The following is a 19,601-nucleotide window of genomic DNA, read 5'->3' on the forward strand; positions in this document are numbered from 1 at the left end:
TTCCCAATATCCAAAACCCTGCTTCACAACAGTTTAATGTTTCTTCCACATTGCAGATATTTTGCCGTGGAGGGCAAGTCTCCCTATGAGCACTTGAGGGGCAAATGGCCGGCAAACAAAAAAAGTGTTTGGTGTCCGATATCAGTGACGCTTTATTGACCTGATGGAGGTAGACAGGGCCAGCCCAAGACATTTTGCGACTTGAGGCAGATCCCAAAAGGACACTCCCCCCCCCCCCCCGCTAGGGAAGATTTGCATCAGGAACAAGGGGAGAAGGAAAGATCGACTTCTGGATATGTTGTCCTGGTGGATCCTGCCACCCGAGGCCATCGCCGCACGAGTGAGCCGGCCCTAGAGGCAGATCTTGGAGCATATAGATCGTCTACCATAATACTAATACTAATACTAATAATAATTAATATATTTATACCCTGCCCATCTGGCTGGGTTTCCCCAGCCACTCTGCTTCCAACAAAATATTAAAATACAGTAATGCATCAAACATTAAAAGCTTCCCTAAACAGGGCTGCCTTCAGATGTCTTCTAAAAGTCTGGTAGTTGTTTGTTGTCTTTGACATCTGGTGGGAGTGCATTCCACAGGGCGGGTGCCACCACCAAGAAGGCCCTCTGCCTCGTTCCCTGTAACCTCACTTCTCGCAGCAAGGGAACCTCCAGAAAGTCCTCAGCGCTGGACCTCAGTGTCTGGGTAGAACGATGGGGGTTCTGCCATTTAGGGCTTTAAAGAAGGTTCTGCTTTGTAGTGTTTAGCATCCCAGCTTGATTTGCTTGTAGCTTTCTCCTCCAGTTGGTCGACCTGGTGGTCCCTGGGACCGGGATTTGATGTCTGGAACTCAGAACTCCCTTCTAATTGTAACCCCCCCCCCAAAAAAATGTGTCTTTTGGGTTATAAGAGCTTTAATGGATATTTAATCTTACTCCATTTAAATGCTGCTCGCATTTGTGTTTGCAAACTTTAACAAGCCTATTTTAAGACTTTGCTCTTTTCGTTTTCATTTTCTAACAGGAGGAGTCTCGTATCCTTAGAGTTAAGGTTGTAGCTGGAATAGATCTAGCCAAAAAGGACATCTTTGGAGCCAGGTATGTACATTCCTCTTTTTTTATTGCTCTTGTGGCAGCAGAATCTAAATTACTGAGGCAATTGCCTCTTTTGTGTTGGCAGCATTAACTTTTCAAAAAGGACAGGAACTAGTAGTAAACTGGAAAAAGAACCTGTATCTGCTTCCTTTAATTTATGCCCTTCAATGAAATTCAATTGGTTCGTATTTTGCTTGGATTTATATGCTGTGCTGTTAAGATGATGGGTTTTTTGTGTGTGTGCTAAAATAATAATAAAAAACCAACCAATTTGCCAATCATTTGTATCCTACTCCCTTTCATTTCTTAAAAAGGCACCTATAATGAGGTTTGGGTAATATGCATATTTATTATAATGATAATGGGGTGGGGAGTGGAGGATTCATGAACTACAGTAACTTGTATAAAGTAGCAGCTAAGTATAGAAGCTGTGGACAAGGAAGCTCCTGCTCAAACCTCATTTGATTCATGTGACTTTCAGAAATCCTGAAGCTGTGTTTGCATGTCATAATAAACCATGGTTTATCATAACAGGAGTGAACCTAGCCTCTCTTTCTTCCTCTGACACAGTTTTGAGGAGTATTTCAAATGCTTTTGCTCCTGTTTTGGATTAACCCCAGTTTGCAGTGTCAGGCAAACCCAACAAATCTTAACTGTAGTTTGTCTGAAACAAGCAGACTTCAAACCACGGTTTATGTGAGTTTCATGAAGCATGAATAAGATTAAAAACTGTAACATTAAGCCGTAGTTTATCAAAAACAGAAGCGAAAGGTTCTAATTCTTTATGAGCAGGGCAGGAGGGAGAATGCACAAGTTGAGGGGCGCATAGACTTGTTCATGTCACCAAAACTCATAGCTGAGGGTGACACTGAAATTAAGCTGTTGTCTTAATCCTACTCCCCTATGTGCAATATGAGGATAGTAGTTATGGAATTACTTTTATGGGGTTGTTAGTATTATACTAAAATAATATATGTGAACTATTTAAAAATCAACATCATTGCCATTTCAAACTCTTTTAATTCTTTGTCAGTTCTATTTGATGTTGAATAATGTGGTGATGATGATGGAAGGACCTAGTTTTTGTGTGTTTTGGATGGAATACCAGTGATGTTTTCATGCAGTGTTATTAATGCATTTACACTGCTCTAAAGACCAAGATTGCCCAAAGCAATGGACAACAACAATACCAATATGCTCAGTTTGCAGACTTAACATATGGAATAAGAGAACAAGAAGAACAATCTTCAGAGAAGATTGAATATATGGGAAATAATTGTGTACAGCTGAAAACATTGGCAGCATTAAGATAAATTCAACAGTGTAATTAAGTTTTGATGGATGCAGTAATGGAATACTGAATGGTATAGTTTTTTGTAAAATATGCAGGGATTTATGATTTGTAAAATGAACCAGGGTAAGAGAAGAATGGAAGTCATTGATATTTTAAGGATGTAAAAATGAGTATTAGTAATTGTAAAACAGAAAATTTAATAGATATTATATACAGAAAACAATACCAGTAACAGCACCCCAACAGATCTCCACCCCCATCGTTCAGCCCAGACACCGAGGTCCAGTTCCGAGGGCCTTCTGGCGGTTCCCTCATTGCGAGAAGTAAGGTTGCAGGGAACCAGGCAGAGGGCCTTCTCGATGGTGGCACCCGCCCTGTGGAATGCCCTCCCATCAAATGTCAAAGAGATAAATTATTATACAGCCTTCCGTAGACACCTGGAGATAGTCCATTAGTGCGTGATGTTCTCTTGTGTTTTTGCATGTTCTGTTGGAAGCTGCCCAGAGTGGTTAGGGCAACCCAGCCAGATGGATAGGGTACAAATTATTATTATGAAATGAGAAAACAACTGCAAAATGGGTGCATAATATACTCTGTTTAAAAAAATGCAGTTGTATGTACCAAACTGTTAGGTTTACAGACTTTGCCAAGTACAGAATGCCCCCCTCTCTTGTATTCATGGCGCAGGAAGCTCCCCCTGGTGGCTGATGAGGATATAGGTAGAATATTTAGGGGACTAAGTACATGTGGCGAATTTGCTCTCCCAATTATTTCTTGCTCTCTAGGCATTTCCCCCTTAGTCTCTCTGCTGTTCCTGTTTGCATCATGCTTCTTAGATTGCAAGCTATTATTTTAAATGTTAAACTGACTTGAGCGCTTTGCCAGATTGGTGGGGGATAAATGCAGCAAGTATTTGTATAAATGAATTTATATAAATACAGATGTAGCAAACAATCTGGAACTTGCCTTAGTGGGCCCTTTTAATGCAAAAGCTGATCTTCCTACCAAAATGATAAAAGTTTCATCGCATCCTCTTGTTGTGCAAGCTTCCTGGGTGAGGTTCTAGTTTTGGATCCACAAGTTCCTTCTTTGAAATCTTCTTCCCCTAAAACCAAAGGCTGCCTCTTCTGTTATGCTTTCTCTCCCCCCACCGCAATCTCTTTTATTGGCAGATTGCTCCCATTTTGCATAATTACCAAAAACACTATTAATTAGGCAACCCAAGTGACTGCGAACACTTTTAAAAAAAAAAATCACATAAAATCGTCTGGATATCTGTGGTGCACAATGTGATGTTTTTGTGTGTGTGGAGGAGGGTTTGGAGAACATGATCAGGCATGGAGATGAATCAGACCTTCGAAATAGCTAGGTATTTAAAACTGCAGCAATTTCAAGTCGTGAAGCAGCAGCTCTCTGTTCCTTAATATGCCTTCTCCAGAAGGATTTCCACTTTGGGTCTGGATAAAAGGTAAAGGTACCCCTGACCATTAGGTCCAGTCGTGACCGACTCTGGGGTTGCGGCGCTCATCTCGCTTTATTGGCCGAGGGAGCCGGCTTCCAGGTCATGTGGCCAGCATGACTAAGCCGCTTCTGGCAAACCAGAGCAGCGCACGGAAACACCGTTTACCTTTCCGCCAGAGCAGTACCTATTTATCTACTTGCACTTTTGACGTGCTTTCGAACTGCTAGGTGGGCAGGAGCTGGGACCGAGCAACAGGAGCTCACCCCGTTGTGGGGATTCGAACCGCTGACCTTCGGATCGGCAAGTCCTAGGCTCTGTGGTTTAACCCACAGCACCGCTAGGCATCGGGTATGGAGAGGACGTGCCTTGTAACTCTTATAAAATTAGAACTTGGGCACATCCAAGCTGAATTTTGGAAGGTTCAGGAGAGAGAAAAGGAGGTATGGTTAAACTATGGAATTCACTGCTTATAGACATAGTGATGGCCAGCACTATGTATGGCTTTAAAGGGATCGGGGAAAAATGGAGGAATTTATAGGCTATTATATTGTCTACAGACTGCTGTTGAAGACAGTATTTCTCTGTATTAGCTTTCGAAATTCGCCAGGGGCCAGGCTCATTTTGCACCTGGCTATCGACCAGTCGCGACCAAGTGGAGATGCGTGGACGCCAGGATGGCGCATGAAATCTCCACCACCTGGAGATGCATGCCTGGGGATCCTTGGATCTTGGTTGCTTTCACACGGTAATGCCACATCCCGTAGAATTCTATCCATCTGCACAATCAGAATTTCAGGAACCAAAAAGTTGTATTGCAAAATACAGTGGTACCTCTGGATACGAACGGGATCTGTTCCGGAGCCCCATTCGTATCCAGAGCAGAACGCAACCCGCGTGTGCGCGGGTCGCGATTTGTCGCTTCTGCGCATGCACGAGCGGTGAAACCCAGAAGTAACGCGTTCTGTTAATGCTGGGTCGCCACAGAGCACAACCCGAAAATGCTCAACCTGAAGCAATTCCAATCCGAAGCATGACTGTACAACTTTCTAACTTTCTGGCCCCAAAACAGCAACTGGATCTTCCATTTTGGCAACTGTAACCCTGGTTTAAGGAACCGTTTGGTATCTCGTTTTGAGTTTCTAACACTGCCCTGTATTTCTGGAAATAGCACGTGGGGTGACTGCGGTGGTATTTATGTGAACTTCTTATCTTTTTGGCCACTGTGAGAACAGGATGCTGGACTAGATGGGCCTTTGGCCTGATCCAGTATAGCTCTCATATTCTTAAAGTAGAGTGCAGTGCCAATGAGCAAAGGAATATAGAGAGAAGAGAGTGCTGGGAAATGGTTTCTTCAGATTAAACGCATCAGCTCGGTGCTTTTCAGGTCAAAACCATTATTCAGAGGCGATTAGGTATATATAGTAGTGTCTCACAATAATTCTCCCTTTGCTGTCTGCAGGACTTTTGGGCAGATTTGGCTTTCATCGCGCATCTTGTATCGCTGCTGAGCTTTTAAAATCCCGTCGGCTTTATTGCTGTCAGTCTGGAATATGCAACCTGAATTTAGTTTTCATGTTTCAGTCTAACGAAGGAGTGAGTCCACCACCTTCCAAAGCCGTCTGTGCCTCTGAACTTTATAGCACCAGGCATGCCTTCCTAATGCTTAGTCGAAATCTCCTTTCTTGTAACTGGAATCCATTGATTTGGATCCTGCCCTCTGGAGCAGCCTTCTGCAACCTGCAGATGTCTTGGACTACGATTCCCATCAGACCCAGCCAACATGGCCAACGGTCAGGAATGATGGGAGCTGTAGTCCAAACCATCTGGAGGGCACCACATTGGGGAAGACTGCTTTGGTTCCCCATCAGCTAACTTGTATGGATCCCTTACTTTTGAAACTTTTGGTATCTCTATGGTAGTTTTTGTTACGTGAATGGTGCCGCTGACCCACAGGCGAGTCCCCCCCAGACCATCAACTGGCAACCACCGATATATGTGACTGCCCTTCAATTGATGTGGGCTATCATATTCCCTCTTTTGATTATCTCTTCTCCACGATAAGCCTTCTCTGCTTCTTAGATCTCTCTTTGTATAAAAGCTTGTACTTTTAAAATAGCTTGTTCCCTTTTCCTGGCGGGAAGATAGTAAATACATTTTACCATCAATAAATATTAATGGTGACAAAGTGGCTTGAGTTGTGCGGCAATGCTTTCAAGTCTACCAGCTGCTCATTAAAGGATCACAAGGTTTTAAGCAGGAGCAAGGTTTGTTCTTAAAACTAAGGAACACACTTTACAAGTTCATAACTGCTGCAGGCCTTATGGAACTGGATTAGCTTTGGCTGTAGCATCAAAGCTTGATGCACCTCATTAGATCTCCACATTTTAACCTTCCATGACTGGAATAAAAAGAAAGAGCAAACCGACTAGGAAGTTCAGTGGATGACACTGGAGAGGTTTAGCAGGGCAACCCCAATGCCCTTTTAACATATGTAAAAACTACCAATAGACAAAACAACAAGTAATGTGAGAGGGAGGTTAGGCCTCTGTCCCTCTCCAGAAATTTGAGTTGACTTGTTACACCTGAGGTGTCATTTTACCCACTAAAGGATGGAGATGCTTGCAAAGCTTGAAGGTGTTGGTTCATCAGAATGTGTGCCAATTGATCGAAATGTTCAGGCAGGTGCCTTGAGTGACGTTGGCGCAAATCCTTTTAACAGATACCTTCCATGGAATGTCTCTAGAGTGATTGTCTGCAGAACAATACTATTTACCAGAACAAGGCCATTTTAGTAGGAAAGTGTGTCTTTCCCTTTCCGCCTGACCAAGTGCATCCTGCTCCCAGGCATGTTTACGTAGAATTAAAGGTAAACGAGACCCCTGATCGTTAGGTCCAGTCGTGGCCGACTCTGGGGTTGTGGCGCTCATCTCGTTTTATTGGCCAAGGGAGCCGGCGTACAGCTTCCGGATCATGTGGCCAGCATGACTAAGCTGCTTCTGGCAAACCAGAGCAGCGCACGGAAACGCAGTTTACCTTCCTGCCAGAGCGGTACCTATTTATCTACTTGCACTTTGACGTGCTTTCGAACTGCTAGGTTGGCAGGAGCAGGGACGGAACTACGGGAGCTCACCTCGTTGCGGGGATTCGAACCGCGAACCTTCTGATCTGCTCTGTGGTTTAACCCACACCGCCACCCGCGTCCCTTACATAGAATTAAGTCCCACTAAATTTAATAGTGTTTCCTCCTGAGTGAAGAGGGGTTGGTGCCTTAGAATGGATTCTTTCCATGACAGGAAGTGGGATTCCCTTACAAGCCTAAGGTTCCCTACTTGCCTGTTAAAAATTAAGCAGCTTGCGTAGAAATGGGGAGGAAGGTGGGAGAGTCTTTTTTTAAAGCCTTTGGTGGTTGTCCTGAACTTCTGGTGAATCTGTCACACCTGATAACATCTTTTCTCTTTCACCATTGAAGAGGCTCAAGGGCAGTCCCACACTGCAGCGCTGATCTATTTTGGCCAGTGGAACCTCATGCCACAATGAACCTGCTAGATGCTATGGGGTTTGGCCTCCCCACTTCCTTCAGTGATTTTGGTACCCTAAGGGCATTGCTCAGTTTCTGTGAGGAGGCAATATGAGCTGGCCAGCAAACCCGATTGTGTCAGATTGTTGTGTCCTTCTTAACATCATGGAAGAACAGGTTCTCTCTGTCTTGTGCTTCCGAATGTTGTCCTTTATGCCCTCTTCTTTTTTAAAAAAATTATTTAATCATTTTTTCAATACAAACAGCAACCACAAAAAACACATACAACAAAAACCACAATAACACTAATAACACAATTTAACAATTCAGATTTGAGTACTGATATAACTACATCTTTTAAACAATTTCCCCCCACCTCTCCTCCCCCTGCTTCCCACCACTGTCCGCCTTATCGCTTAAGTATTCCTTCCAGATTTCTTCATATTCATCCATTCTTAATTTGCGTCGATATGCAATTCGTTCGTATGTAACTAGTCTGTCCATATTGTCAATCTGTGTCCTTGATGCCCTCTTCCACTTGATCATTCATTTTTGAAGCAGTTATGATACGAGCACATGTCAGTTGACGCACAACGTTGCTTGCATGGAGAGCGAGAACAAAATGACTGTTTACTATGTTTTATGGAGGGTTATTAAAACAGCCCGAATCAAGAGCCCTTGTTTTACTTCCCTTCTCCTTGTCCCTGTGTCCTTGGAGGTGATTTGTTTGTGCGCAAGAGATACGGACTGCCTGACCCATGCGGAAGTTTAAACCAAATGATTTCAGTCCGGGCTCCTTTGTAGTACAACCTTGTCGGATCTGTACAGGACTCCCAACTTCTTCACCCTGAAGCGGTGCTTCTCTGTCAACAGCACATGGTCCGTTCTGCCCCAGTGTGGAGCTTGGTATCTGCAGCATCCTGAGGGTTGCAGTGCTATCTGCTCCAGAGGAGACCTGAGCAAGATTTTCAGTGGATTGGGTAAGATTTTCAGTGCTCTGATTAAAAACATAAGAAATGGCCTGCTTAAAGATTGATATAAGATTTAGCGCCTGCTTATTCCATCAAAGAAAACCTAATGAAAATGTTCTATAGGTGGTTTATGACACCTTCGAAACTCGCCAATATATATAAGTTAGAATCCAGTCTGTGTTGGAAATGTAAGGAGGTGGAGGGGACTATGATCCATGTATGGTGGAGCTGTGAAAAAGTTAAAGAATTCTGGGGATGTATCCATGAGGATTCAAAAAAGATGTTTAACATTTCTATAGGAAAAAAACCAGAGGTGTACCTATTGGGCATCTTAGGAAAGGATATCCCACAAGATAAGGAAAGATTATTCTTATATGCTACAGCCGCAGCCAGACTATTACTTGCAAAGAACTGGGAAGGAAACATTATACCCACAAAAGAGGATTGGATATGTAAATTATGTGAATTTATAGGAATGGCAAAGTTAACAGCAGCCATGAGACACCAGACAAATCAGATACTAAGGTCAGAGTGGCAACGCTTTGAGGATTATATGAAAAAACACTGCTCTGAGGATAACATGTTGAAATGTATAGATTAAGTTTGTAAAGTACAATTAGAAAAAATTAATATTCTAAGAACATTAAGGATGAGATACAAAAGACACAATGTTAACTTAAAGATTAAGGGATGGGTGAGTATTGGGGGAGGGAAGTCAAATGGGTGTATTATTTGTTTTCTTTTTATGGTTATTATTTTACATTTTTTGTATTTTTGATTGATTAGCATATGTTTCTGAAAATAAAAAGAGAGATGGCCTGCTGGACCACACCAATGGCCCATCAGGTCCAGCGTTCCGTTTTCACAGTGGCCTTTTGTTGCTAGTATAGAAATGAGTACAAGTGTGCTTTAATTGCAAAATGTAATTCAAAAGGCCTCACTTTGATTTGACTCTTCTTTGTATGGAATCTGAGCTACTTTGGCCAAGCGCCTTAGATTTCTTTTTAAAGCTCAGGTGATTCCATTGTCACCAGAGACAATGACTCAGAATGGGCTTTGTAGATGTTTGGAATCGTATTTTGCATCTGAAATGCACCCAAAGTTATTGGAAGCAATCATGAAACTATGCGAACGCTTTAAAATTCTTGCTTTTCGTTTTGCAAGTTTGCTGCTGCGTCAGCTCTGTGTTAACATTAAGCCATGAGTAATACCATTTTATGTGGACTTGGGTCAACACCAGGCAGGTCTGAACACCAAGGCAGCTGCTCAGTTTTCAATTCCGCTGTAGTGTTTCTCACATAAAATTCTGGTATTTCTTGTCTGCTGTTGGATGGAGGCAGGGCACTGGAAGCTCTTGAGGATGAGAGCAAGTTCCTTATTCATGAAATATGTGTAGGAGCAATGCTAAATTAGCAGGAGGTTCATAACAGGGTTCTCTGCAGCCCTGTTTGAAGGCTGATCGCCGAAGAATTGATGCTTTTGAATTCTGGTGCTGGAGGAGACTCTTGAGAGTCCCATAGACAGCAAGAAGATCAAACCTATCCATTCTTAAGGAAATCAGCCCTGAGTGCTCACTAGAAGGACAGATCCTGAAGCTGAGGCTCCAATACTTTGGCCACCTCATGAGAAGAGAAGACTCCCTGGAAAAGACCCTGATGTTGGGAAAGATGGAGGGCGCAAGGAGAAGGGGATGACAGAGAACAAGATGGTTGGACGGTGTTCTTGAAGCTACCAGCATGAGTTTGACCAAACTGCGGGAGGCAGTGGAAGACAGGAGTGCCTGGCGTGCTCTGGTCCATGGGGTCACAAAGACTCCGACACGACTAAACACCAAACAACAATAAAGGGTGTTATCAAGGTTAGCTAGGCCTGTTTCGATTCCATTGGCAGTAGCCAGTGGAGTGCCCTGTAGCTAGGTGAACCCGGGCCGGCCGGCCACAAAATCCCAATAATTCACAGGAGAGGAACCCAATCAGGGCTGCCTTGCTGAAGCCAACACTGTGAAAAAGTCTCTCACCTCCCACTGCTCCATGTCTCTACAGCCTCTCTTCTGGATTGCTGTAAGATAAGCCCAGCTAGGCCCCATTTGCACTAAACATTTAAAGCGGCGTCATACCATTTTAAACAGTCATGGCTCCCTGCCCCAAGAAACAATCCTGGGAACTGAAATTCATTCAGGGTGCCGAGAATTGTAACGAGACCCCTGTTCCCTTCACAGAGCAGCCATTTCAAGAGTTCCCTAGAAAACAGGCATGACAACTCAATACAGTCGTACCTCATGTTACATTTGCTTCAGGTTGCGCGTTTTCAGGTTGCGTCCCGCGGCGACCCGGAAGTAATGGAAAGGGCTACTTCCGGGTTTTGCCACTCGCGCATGCGCAGACACGCAAAATGATGTCACACCCATGCGCAGAAGCGGCAAATCACAACCCGCATGCGCAGGTGCGGGTTGCGTTCCTTTTAGGTTGCGAACGGGGCTCCGGAACGGATCCCGTTCGCAACCAGAGGTACCACTGTATTTGTTTCAAGGGGGCCAGGCCCCCTTCATCTCCAGGTGGCGCTGTGGGCATTGTGTCATACATGTGACATGTGATTCATGTCCAGTGGCCAGCTCCTCCGTAGAGCGCTCAGCCTCCTCCGCCGTGTGTGCGATGTGTGCCGCCCTTGCCCCCTGTCTTGGGGACTTATTATTTATACCCCGCCCATCTGGCTGGGTTTGCCCAGCCACTCTGGGTGGCTTCCAACAAAAGATTAAAAATACATTAAAACATCAGTCATTAGAAACTTTCCTAGACAGGGCTGCCTTCAGATGTCTTCTAAAAGTCAGATAGTTATTTATTTCCTTGACATCTGATGGGAGGGTGTTCCACAGGGCGGGCGCCACAAAAGAGAGAGATGGCTAAGCCACTCAGAGAATTGTAGTTTTATGAGAGAAATAGGGGTCTCCCGACAACTCACAGCACTGCTACAATTCCCAGGATTCTTCAGGGAAGCTAGGGCTGTTTAAATGGCATGATGCTGTTTTAAAGAAATAGTGTCATTGGGGGTCTCGAGAGATATTCGTTGATCTATGATGTAGCTTGATTGGCTGCTTTCATTTGCTTATGAGAGAAATAGTTCTGCTTTTAAGTGATGCAAATAATCTTTGTGGTAGACATCTTCGATCAGGCATAGGCAAACTCCAGATGTTTTGAGCCTACAGTTCCCATCATTCCTGACCACTGGTCCTGTTAGCTAGGGATGATGGGCGTTGTAGTCCCAAAACATCTGGAGGGCCGAGTTTGCCTATGCCTGTCTTTGATGCACCTCTCCCTCTTCTCTCTCTCTCTCTCTCTCTCTCTCTCTCGTAGTAGGAAATGTGTGTTTCAATACGTTGCTTCCCACTTGCAGTTTTATGTAAGTTTTACCTGTATTGAAAATAAAAATAATAAAATACGCACTGTAGCATCTATTTTAGTCAATGTGTTTTGAATAGAGCAGTTGTCATCAACTGTATGGGCTTATTTGGAATTATTCCCTTCCCTAAATCAGCAGAGAGAGAGAGAGCACAAACTTGCTTTTCCAAGAAAACTGGATAAAAGTGTGATACAGTATAATTAATCACACAGAGCTGAAAGAGGAATTTCCTTCATCTCTCTGTACTTTTCAAGGGAGAAGAGGATGGCCACACTCACGGCCAAGAGAGCAGTGATTGGGAGAACTTGGGAAACTTCCTGGGTTCTAGGGGAAGACCTCAAGGCCACCAGTGGTACCTATGAAGTCCACGCTGGCAACCCTTGGAATAGATTAACCTGGTTCAGCTACTGAGGTTGAAATCTTAAATGTGCCTCCTTGAGAGTTAAGTCCCATTGAGCTTGGCAGAACTAGGGTTCCAGGTAGATGGGCACAGGATGGTGCTGTAAACGTTGCAGACCCAATTTCAGAGAGAGCAGCTAAATAGGAAACATCTCATGGAGAACTTAAAGAGCATTTCAGGTATGTAGTTTCCGCAATTGTGCCATTCTGCAATGGGGCTGTGCAGGAGAAAGGCTGGGTTTCTCTTGCCTCCGTATGTCTCCAGCCCAGTTGGAATACTTTATAGGTTACACATGCAAATAATTCACCCTGAAGTCAACAAAAAGAGGTAGATCTCTCCTCCCTCCCATGACAAAACACAGATGGATGTTTAAGATATGGGAGGGTCAGGGTTTACAAGAGGATTCCTTTCCCGCAGAGTCCGGCAGCGGTGAATTTATAGCTTATACGTGCAGTTTGCTGTTCCTCTCTGCCGTCATCTTGGCGCAACTTGGAAAATGCATCCGGCAGTCGTGGTTTAGGTATTTGCTCGCCTTTGGAGTCCAGCCTGCCACTTTAAGCATTTGACTGTGGGGCCGGTAAGTATAATTTTCTAAGAGCCCTTCTAATTTTCTCAGCAAGACCAGTGAAATAGAGCCATGAACATAAAGGAATGAATAGTAATGGGTAGCACTGCTTAGGCAGAGGTTCTACAGCAATTGTAGTCTAGAAGTCGTTCAGCGTACAGCATTTCATATGAAATTCATTTCTTTTCTACTTCAGTAAACTTGCATTGCTGCATAAGCCCAGTTTCATTGCTGTTTTATGAATTGTACCCAACTAAGAGATAATGTAGTTATGTTAGTCATGTCCCTTAATTCCAGTGGGTCTACTCTCAGTAAGCCCAAATTGGATTCAGTCTTGTGTATGTGTGTGTATCTGCTGATTAAAATGGACTTTACAATTTTTAGATTCAGGTAGATAGGTAGCCCTGTTGGTCTGATGCAGACGAAATAAATAAATAAAATTATAAAATTGTCCAGTAGCACCTTAAAAGGGTAAAGGACCCCTGACAGTTAAGTCCAGTTGCGAACGACTCTGGGGTTGCGGCGCTCATCTCGCTTTAGTGGCCGAGGGAGCCGACGTTTGTCCGCAGACAGTTTTTCCGGGTCATGTGAAAAAGTATGCATGCACATGAAAACTTATACCCAAAACAAACTTAGTTGGTCTCTAAGGTGCTACTGGACAATTTTTTTTATTTTTTTATTCACAATTTTCGTTTTTAAACGCCCTGCTGACTAAGCCACCAGCCCATTTTCACAGATCAGTATATCTTTGTGGATGGGGTGAACTGGTGATAATGCAACCGTTTTTCAAATCTCTTTCATAGGGAATTGTTTAGAATTTTCCCACTCCTAGCACGCTTGTGAAATGTTGCTACCCTTTTGCCGTTCTTGAAGGGGGCTGGGAACTTGCAAATACATAGTTTTATGCTGAACTTTTGAAAGTGGAATTGCAGCTCAACCAGAAACTCCTAAGGTTATCTCTGGTCTTCCAAAGTCACTGGCTGAATTCAGATATCATGCTAACCCCAGCTTTGAATCTGATTGGGAATCCTAACCATGGTTTGAACTCTTGTTCAACTCTTGAACGGTTGTATGCTTAGCACTTTCATATCTAGATTCAGGGACCTCCAGTGGTGCGTCAACAACTGTAACTGTGATTTGTCAATTCAGGTACATATTACGAATCCATAGTTTCAGGCAGTGATTTCTGATTTACAAGCCAATTTCAAACATGGTTTGTCCTTCTAGACATTGTACTTAAATCTATCAACCATTGTTTATAGTGAATCCTATGCGTGTGTACTTTGAAGTAAGCCCTGTGGAGTTCAGTGGAGTTTTACTCCCAAGTTAAGCATGTAAGAATGCAGGCTGTGTGTGCCTCAGTCAAGCCACTACGGACTCCTGTTTTCCATTCGCTGTAATTAAGCATGTCTGAAAAAGAGAGCTGTCCTTTTCACTGCATATTGATAGGATCTAGTTAATAAACTCTGGTCCCCTCGTCTTTAAAAAACAACACCAACACATTTACTTTCTTGCTTGTTTTCACAAAAAGTAGCTCGGTTGCAAATACACTTGTTGGCTGGGATGATAGGGAAACTGGAAGATATGTTTGCTGGGAACATTGTTTTGTATAACTGCATGAAATAAACCAGGATAACACAGCCAAATTATTAATACGTTGTGAGTAGGGATGGCAGATCCTGTACGTTTTAGTTTCTTAATTCCTTAGTCTTAGATTCGTTTCTTCAAATTTTCATATCAGTTTGCATTTTAAAAAAAGATACTCACAAAAAATAATCTGCATCAATTCTAATATAGAGATGTGCGTAACAGACACATTTTTGCAAGCAATTTCCTTAGTGGAAGCTTATCGAATATATGTGAATTTTTATACACAGTTCCTAATAGACACATTAATTGTTTGGAAAACTGCACTACACGGTTCAGAAAAGTTCCTGTGTGGGATGATGGCTGCATTTTGGGTTTCATATTCTGCGAAGTGTTAATTTGGTAGGCTTGCAATGTGAACCAAACTGAATTCCTTCCCCATCCCTTGTTTGTGAGTTAATCCAGACATTTTTAAACCTCCTTTGTCAGCTCTCCCCAGCTGCTTTTGAAGGTCTACAATTTTTGTGAATTAACCGTGCAAGTAACTGGAAACTTTTGCTTGCTAGTAGAATGTGTTGGCATCGTGTGGAGGTGCATATGGGGAGGACCCAGGTCACATGACCGCTACCCTCCCCGCTTTTTGTGGGGAAACTGTTGCACGAATCAGCTCTTATGTACATGGTCCTCTGTGTGGAGTTCCCACAACATGTGTCAAGGGTGTGTGCAGGAGCCAGGCCCTGTGACCAGTAGGACTTTGCAGGACTGGGGCCTTCCTAAGTTTGTTCTGAAGAGGCAAGGTGTGGCTGGACAGGTGAGGCCGATTGGTAACTCACAGCACCTGGTGGCAAGAGCTGGGAAGGGATATAAGGTCAGCATTTCCCTTCGGCTCTTTGCCACAGCAACATGTTCCCTGCCTTGCTGTGTTTGGCTCCTGGACTCCTTGCTTCTTGACCCCCTGACACTCGGCTTCTTGACTCCCGGCTCTCTGACTCTCGGCCTCTTGGCTTCCTGACTCCTGGCCTCCCGTTCCTGCTCCCACCCCTCCATCTTGCCCCCCGGTCCCAGCGTCCCCATTCGGGACTTCGATCGCCTGTGAACCAGACCGTGACAACATGTGCCTCTTTTGGTACACAGGAAGCTGCCTTTCTACTAGGTCACAGTACGTACTGGTCTATGTTGTCTGATCTGCTCTGCTCTGACCAGCGGAGGCTGTCTAGGACAGGGGTCAGCAAAGTTTTTGAGGCTTGGGCTGGTTCACGGTCCCGCAGACGCTGTGGTGGGCCGGAGTGCGTGCACACACACACACACACACACACATGCACAAACACTATTTTTGGCCCTCCTTCCAGCCTGGAGGAGGCGTGCCCAGCTTCCCATTGGCTGCAGGAGCTTCCTGCAGCCAATGGGAAGCCGGCCAGCGTCATGGAAGGTGGTCCCCATTCTGCTCCATGCCGGTTTATTGCGGCACACGGGAGCCGACCGAGCAGGTGGCGAGGGTCCAGGGGCTGGTTAAACTGCTTGTGGCCCATGGGCCTTAGGTTGCCAATCCCTGTTATAGGATTTTAAGCAGAGGACTTTCCCATCACCTGCTGCCTTAGATCCTTGGAGATGACAGAGACTGAATATGGGTCTCTTTGCAAGCAAAGCATGAGCTCTACCTTTAGAGAGTCCCTCCTGTTTGGTGGAAATGAGGGGCATGTGCCCATTGTTCTATCACATAAATGGGACTAGGGCATGTGGCATTTCAAAAAATCATAGAGCTGGAAGGGACCACAAGGGTCATCTAGTCCAACCCCCTGCAATGCAGGAATCTTTTACCCAACATGGCGCTCGAACCCATGACCCTGAGATTAAGTATCTCACGCTCTACCGACTAAGCTATGGCGCAAGTCATGGAATTAGTTAAGCGATGCATAGTGGTACCTTGGTTCTCGAACTTAATCCATTCCAGGTGTCAATTCAACTCACAAAACCATTCAAAAACCAAGTTGCGACTTCCGATTGGCTGCAGCAGCTTCCGAAAAACGTTTGCAAACCGGAACACTTACTTCTAGGTTTGTGGTACAACTGTACAGATTTGGTTAACTGTAAATAAAACCTCTAAGCAGATTACAAAGATGTAAAAAACAACAACACATTAAACTTGCCAATAAAAACGAACAAGTTATAAAAAGCAAAATGAAGAAAACCAACAGCTAGAAATATATATTCTAAGCCAAAATTGCAGATCAAAAATACACCTCAACTCCACATGTCTGGGTAAGCCTACCAAAACAAAAAAAGTTTTTAGCAGGCACCAAAAGGAAGCTCCTGCAGTCAATCGGAAGCTGCGTCGGACGTTCGAGTTCCAAAGAATGTTTGCAAACCGGAACACTCACTTCCAGGTTTGCGGTGTTCAAGAGCCAAAACGTTCGACTCGCAAGGCGTTCGTCATCCAAGGTATGACTGTACTTTGGAGAGGGTTCAGGTTTAGCGACAAGTTTATTGTGCATACAGTTGTAAACCTGTGCAAAGTTTCCTTGACTCTGAAACATCATGTAACTAGTCCCACAATTAGGAGTAATTGGGGGTTTTCCTTCGCCTCCTGAGCCGAGCAATTGGATAGTGATGTTCTTACCCTTTGGAATAATCCCGAGGTCCATTTCAACAAATTTACCACATTTCCTTGTGTTTACTACTCGCTATCTGAAACCAGTTTCATGATGTTCAGATGGCAGGCCTGTCCCTTCCTTACTGCCCTGCTTCTGATTTTCTCTTGTGGTGCTGTAATGTGCCTCTTGTGTCACATGGCTCAGCTCCCTGTGTGATACCAACAGATGAAATGGCAAGCGTAACATGAAAACAAGTCATAGGGCCATAAAGATTGCTGCATGTTGCTTTAAGGGTGTAATGCTGTTAGGTAATATTTTGACCAGCTCATTTGAGTCTTCAGATGTAACAATCTCTTAGAGCTAAACCACAAAGCCAAATTACAGGTTGCCTTAATCAGGCATGGCCAAACTTGGCCCTCCAGATGTTTTGGGACTACAGTTCCCATCATCCCTGACCACTGGTCCTTTTAGCTAGGGACAATGCGAGTTGTAGTCCCAAAACATCTGGAGGGCCAAGTTTGGCTATGCCTGCCTTAAATGCATAATGATACCCCCCCACCCCCTTGCAAACACATCTCCTCCCTGCCACTAACATTATATTGGTTGCAGATGTGTGATTTGACATTCCGCTAAGCATTGCCAATGTAGCAGAGAAAACTGAGCCATAGCAATGCTGCATTATGTATGATATGTGCTTTACAACAACAACAACAACAACAACAACAACAACAAATTATTATTTATATGCCATCCATCTGACTGGGTTGCCCCAGCCACTATGGGCGGCTCCCAACAAAATATTAAAAACAATAAAATAGAAAACACTAAAAACGCCTCTATACAGGATTGTCTTCAGATGTCTTCTGAAGTGGTTCTCAAAGGTTTTTTTCTTTTGTCTGGACAGCTTGACAATTCTCTGGAGGAATTGGTGGACCACAACTTTTATCTTCTTCAGTGCTGCTTTCAAAAGCAGACCTGTATTATGAAATTCATGGGCACTAGGATAGCCCAGTTGCTTAGAGTGCGGTGCTGATAATGCTAAAAGTTGCAGGTTCAGTTCTTATATAGAGCAGCTGCATATTCTTGCATCGCAGAGAGTTGGACTACATGATCCGCAGGGTCCCTTCCAATTCTATGATCCACCTAACGCAGAAGAGTCTGTTTAAGAGGGGGAGAATGAGTATTGTTTTAATAATTTATATACCTGTCTTTAATTTTGAGAAGAAACATGAAGGTGCTTCACACACAAGTGAAAGCCAACATCAAATTAACAAGTATTAAGCAATTATAAAAATATAGCTACACGTAATTAAAATACCTAGCAAAATGATTTCATCAAAACATCTGCAATTAAAACGTATAATAAACAAGCTCGTTAAAATGTAGCTCCAATGGTTAAAAACAGTTAAAAGAACAATTTAAACAGAAGGTTGAAGCCAGGAGATCAGGGAACAGTTGTCTAAACAGGTGTGTCTTCCAGAGATGGCAGAATGCCAGTACTGATGGGGCAACTTATATTTCAGCAGGGAGGGCATTGCACTACAGCAGTGCGACTGGTGGAAACGTCCATCTCTGTGTTGCCACCAACCTGAATAGTCGTCAGGCCATGGCAAAACTAACTAGGTTCAATTTCTAAATTGCTATACTGCCCTTCATCCAGAAGATCACAGGGCAGTTTAACATACAAAACATTTCTGGGCAGTAAATGGGAAGGGGTCCTACCCTGGTCCAGAGTTGTTTAGGGCTTTGTATGCAAGTAATAAGACCTTAAAGCTCGTTTAGTGGTTAATAGGCAGTCAGTGCATATATCACTTAGCACTGGTGTCCAGAGTCAAACCCAAAGCATGGTCCCATAGGCAGTGTGGTGTAGTGGTTGGAGCCAAGGATGCCCATTCATCAACATGGGCAGTTCAGCAGACCCAGCCCCTTAGCTTGGCTTCCCTTTTGCACGCTGATTGCAGCATCTGGGTTTGATGAGGCCTGTGACCCTCACCTGTCCTGAGGCTACTCCAGCTGAGGAATCATACACCTTCTCCCAGAGCTAGCGAGCCCCACCTGGCCAGCTAGAGATCTGGGTTGTGGGTCCTTGCCTGCCTCAGCCTCCTTGTGCACTCCTTTTGCTGCTCCCTATGCCCACCGTGTTTGGGGAGACAGGGACCCACTGTATCTGGTGATGGGTCCTGCTGTTCTGGTTCCTCACCCTGTGAGTACTTCCTTTCCCACTCCCTGCTTGCCCCAGTGTGTCCCAGACCCAGACCTTGTCGGTATCCTCTTCCCTGTGACACTGGCCATGCCTGGCTGGGGTTGATGGAAACCTTCATCACCTGGAGGGGTGACACACTGCCTTCTCCTGCTTTTTCTATGGTGCCAGATGCGCTCTGGCCTACTTAGATGCACAGCTCCAAAGCTTCCACCTTTTTAATTCTACCAGCACTTGCACTTTCTTGGGTATTTCATCACTAAACCTTCTGACCTATCCAGTGTCCTGGTTCGGAACATAAAGACACCCAGGGCAGATTTTTAATTGAGGCAATTTCGATTGCAAGGAAATAGGCTACTTTAAGATTTTCCTTTTTGTATGCGACATTCAAAATATATTCCATGGGGACGACGTTTGGACGCTTGACTTGTCAAGACAGAGACTGCAGTTTATAGTTGTTGTGCAATTCTTTTTACCGCAGTAAGGAGCAGAAACATCAAATCCTCAGACTGAAGTGTGTGTG

The 19,601-nt window shown here is 44.2% G+C and overlaps 1 protein-coding gene across 4 annotated transcripts in view; it reads left to right on the plus strand.

Annotated features, from left to right (window-relative positions):
- Positions 1-19,601, plus strand: part of NEDD4L (NEDD4 like E3 ubiquitin protein ligase) — a 249,610-nt gene that overhangs the window by 81,023 nt on the left and 148,986 nt on the right. For all 4 annotated transcript variants that reach the window (XM_053408611.1, XM_053408612.1, XM_053408614.1 and 1 more), the window contains exon 2: positions 1,025-1,098. In XM_053408611.1, coding sequence (XP_053264586.1) covers positions 1,025-1,098 — 74 coding nt within the window. The remainder of the gene's footprint in view (positions 1-1,024; positions 1,099-19,601) is intronic.

The sequence above is a fragment of the Podarcis raffonei genome, chromosome 11 (assembly GCF_027172205.1).
Source record: "Podarcis raffonei isolate rPodRaf1 chromosome 11, rPodRaf1.pri, whole genome shotgun sequence".
Lineage (NCBI taxonomy): Eukaryota > Metazoa > Chordata > Lepidosauria > Squamata > Lacertidae > Podarcis > Podarcis raffonei.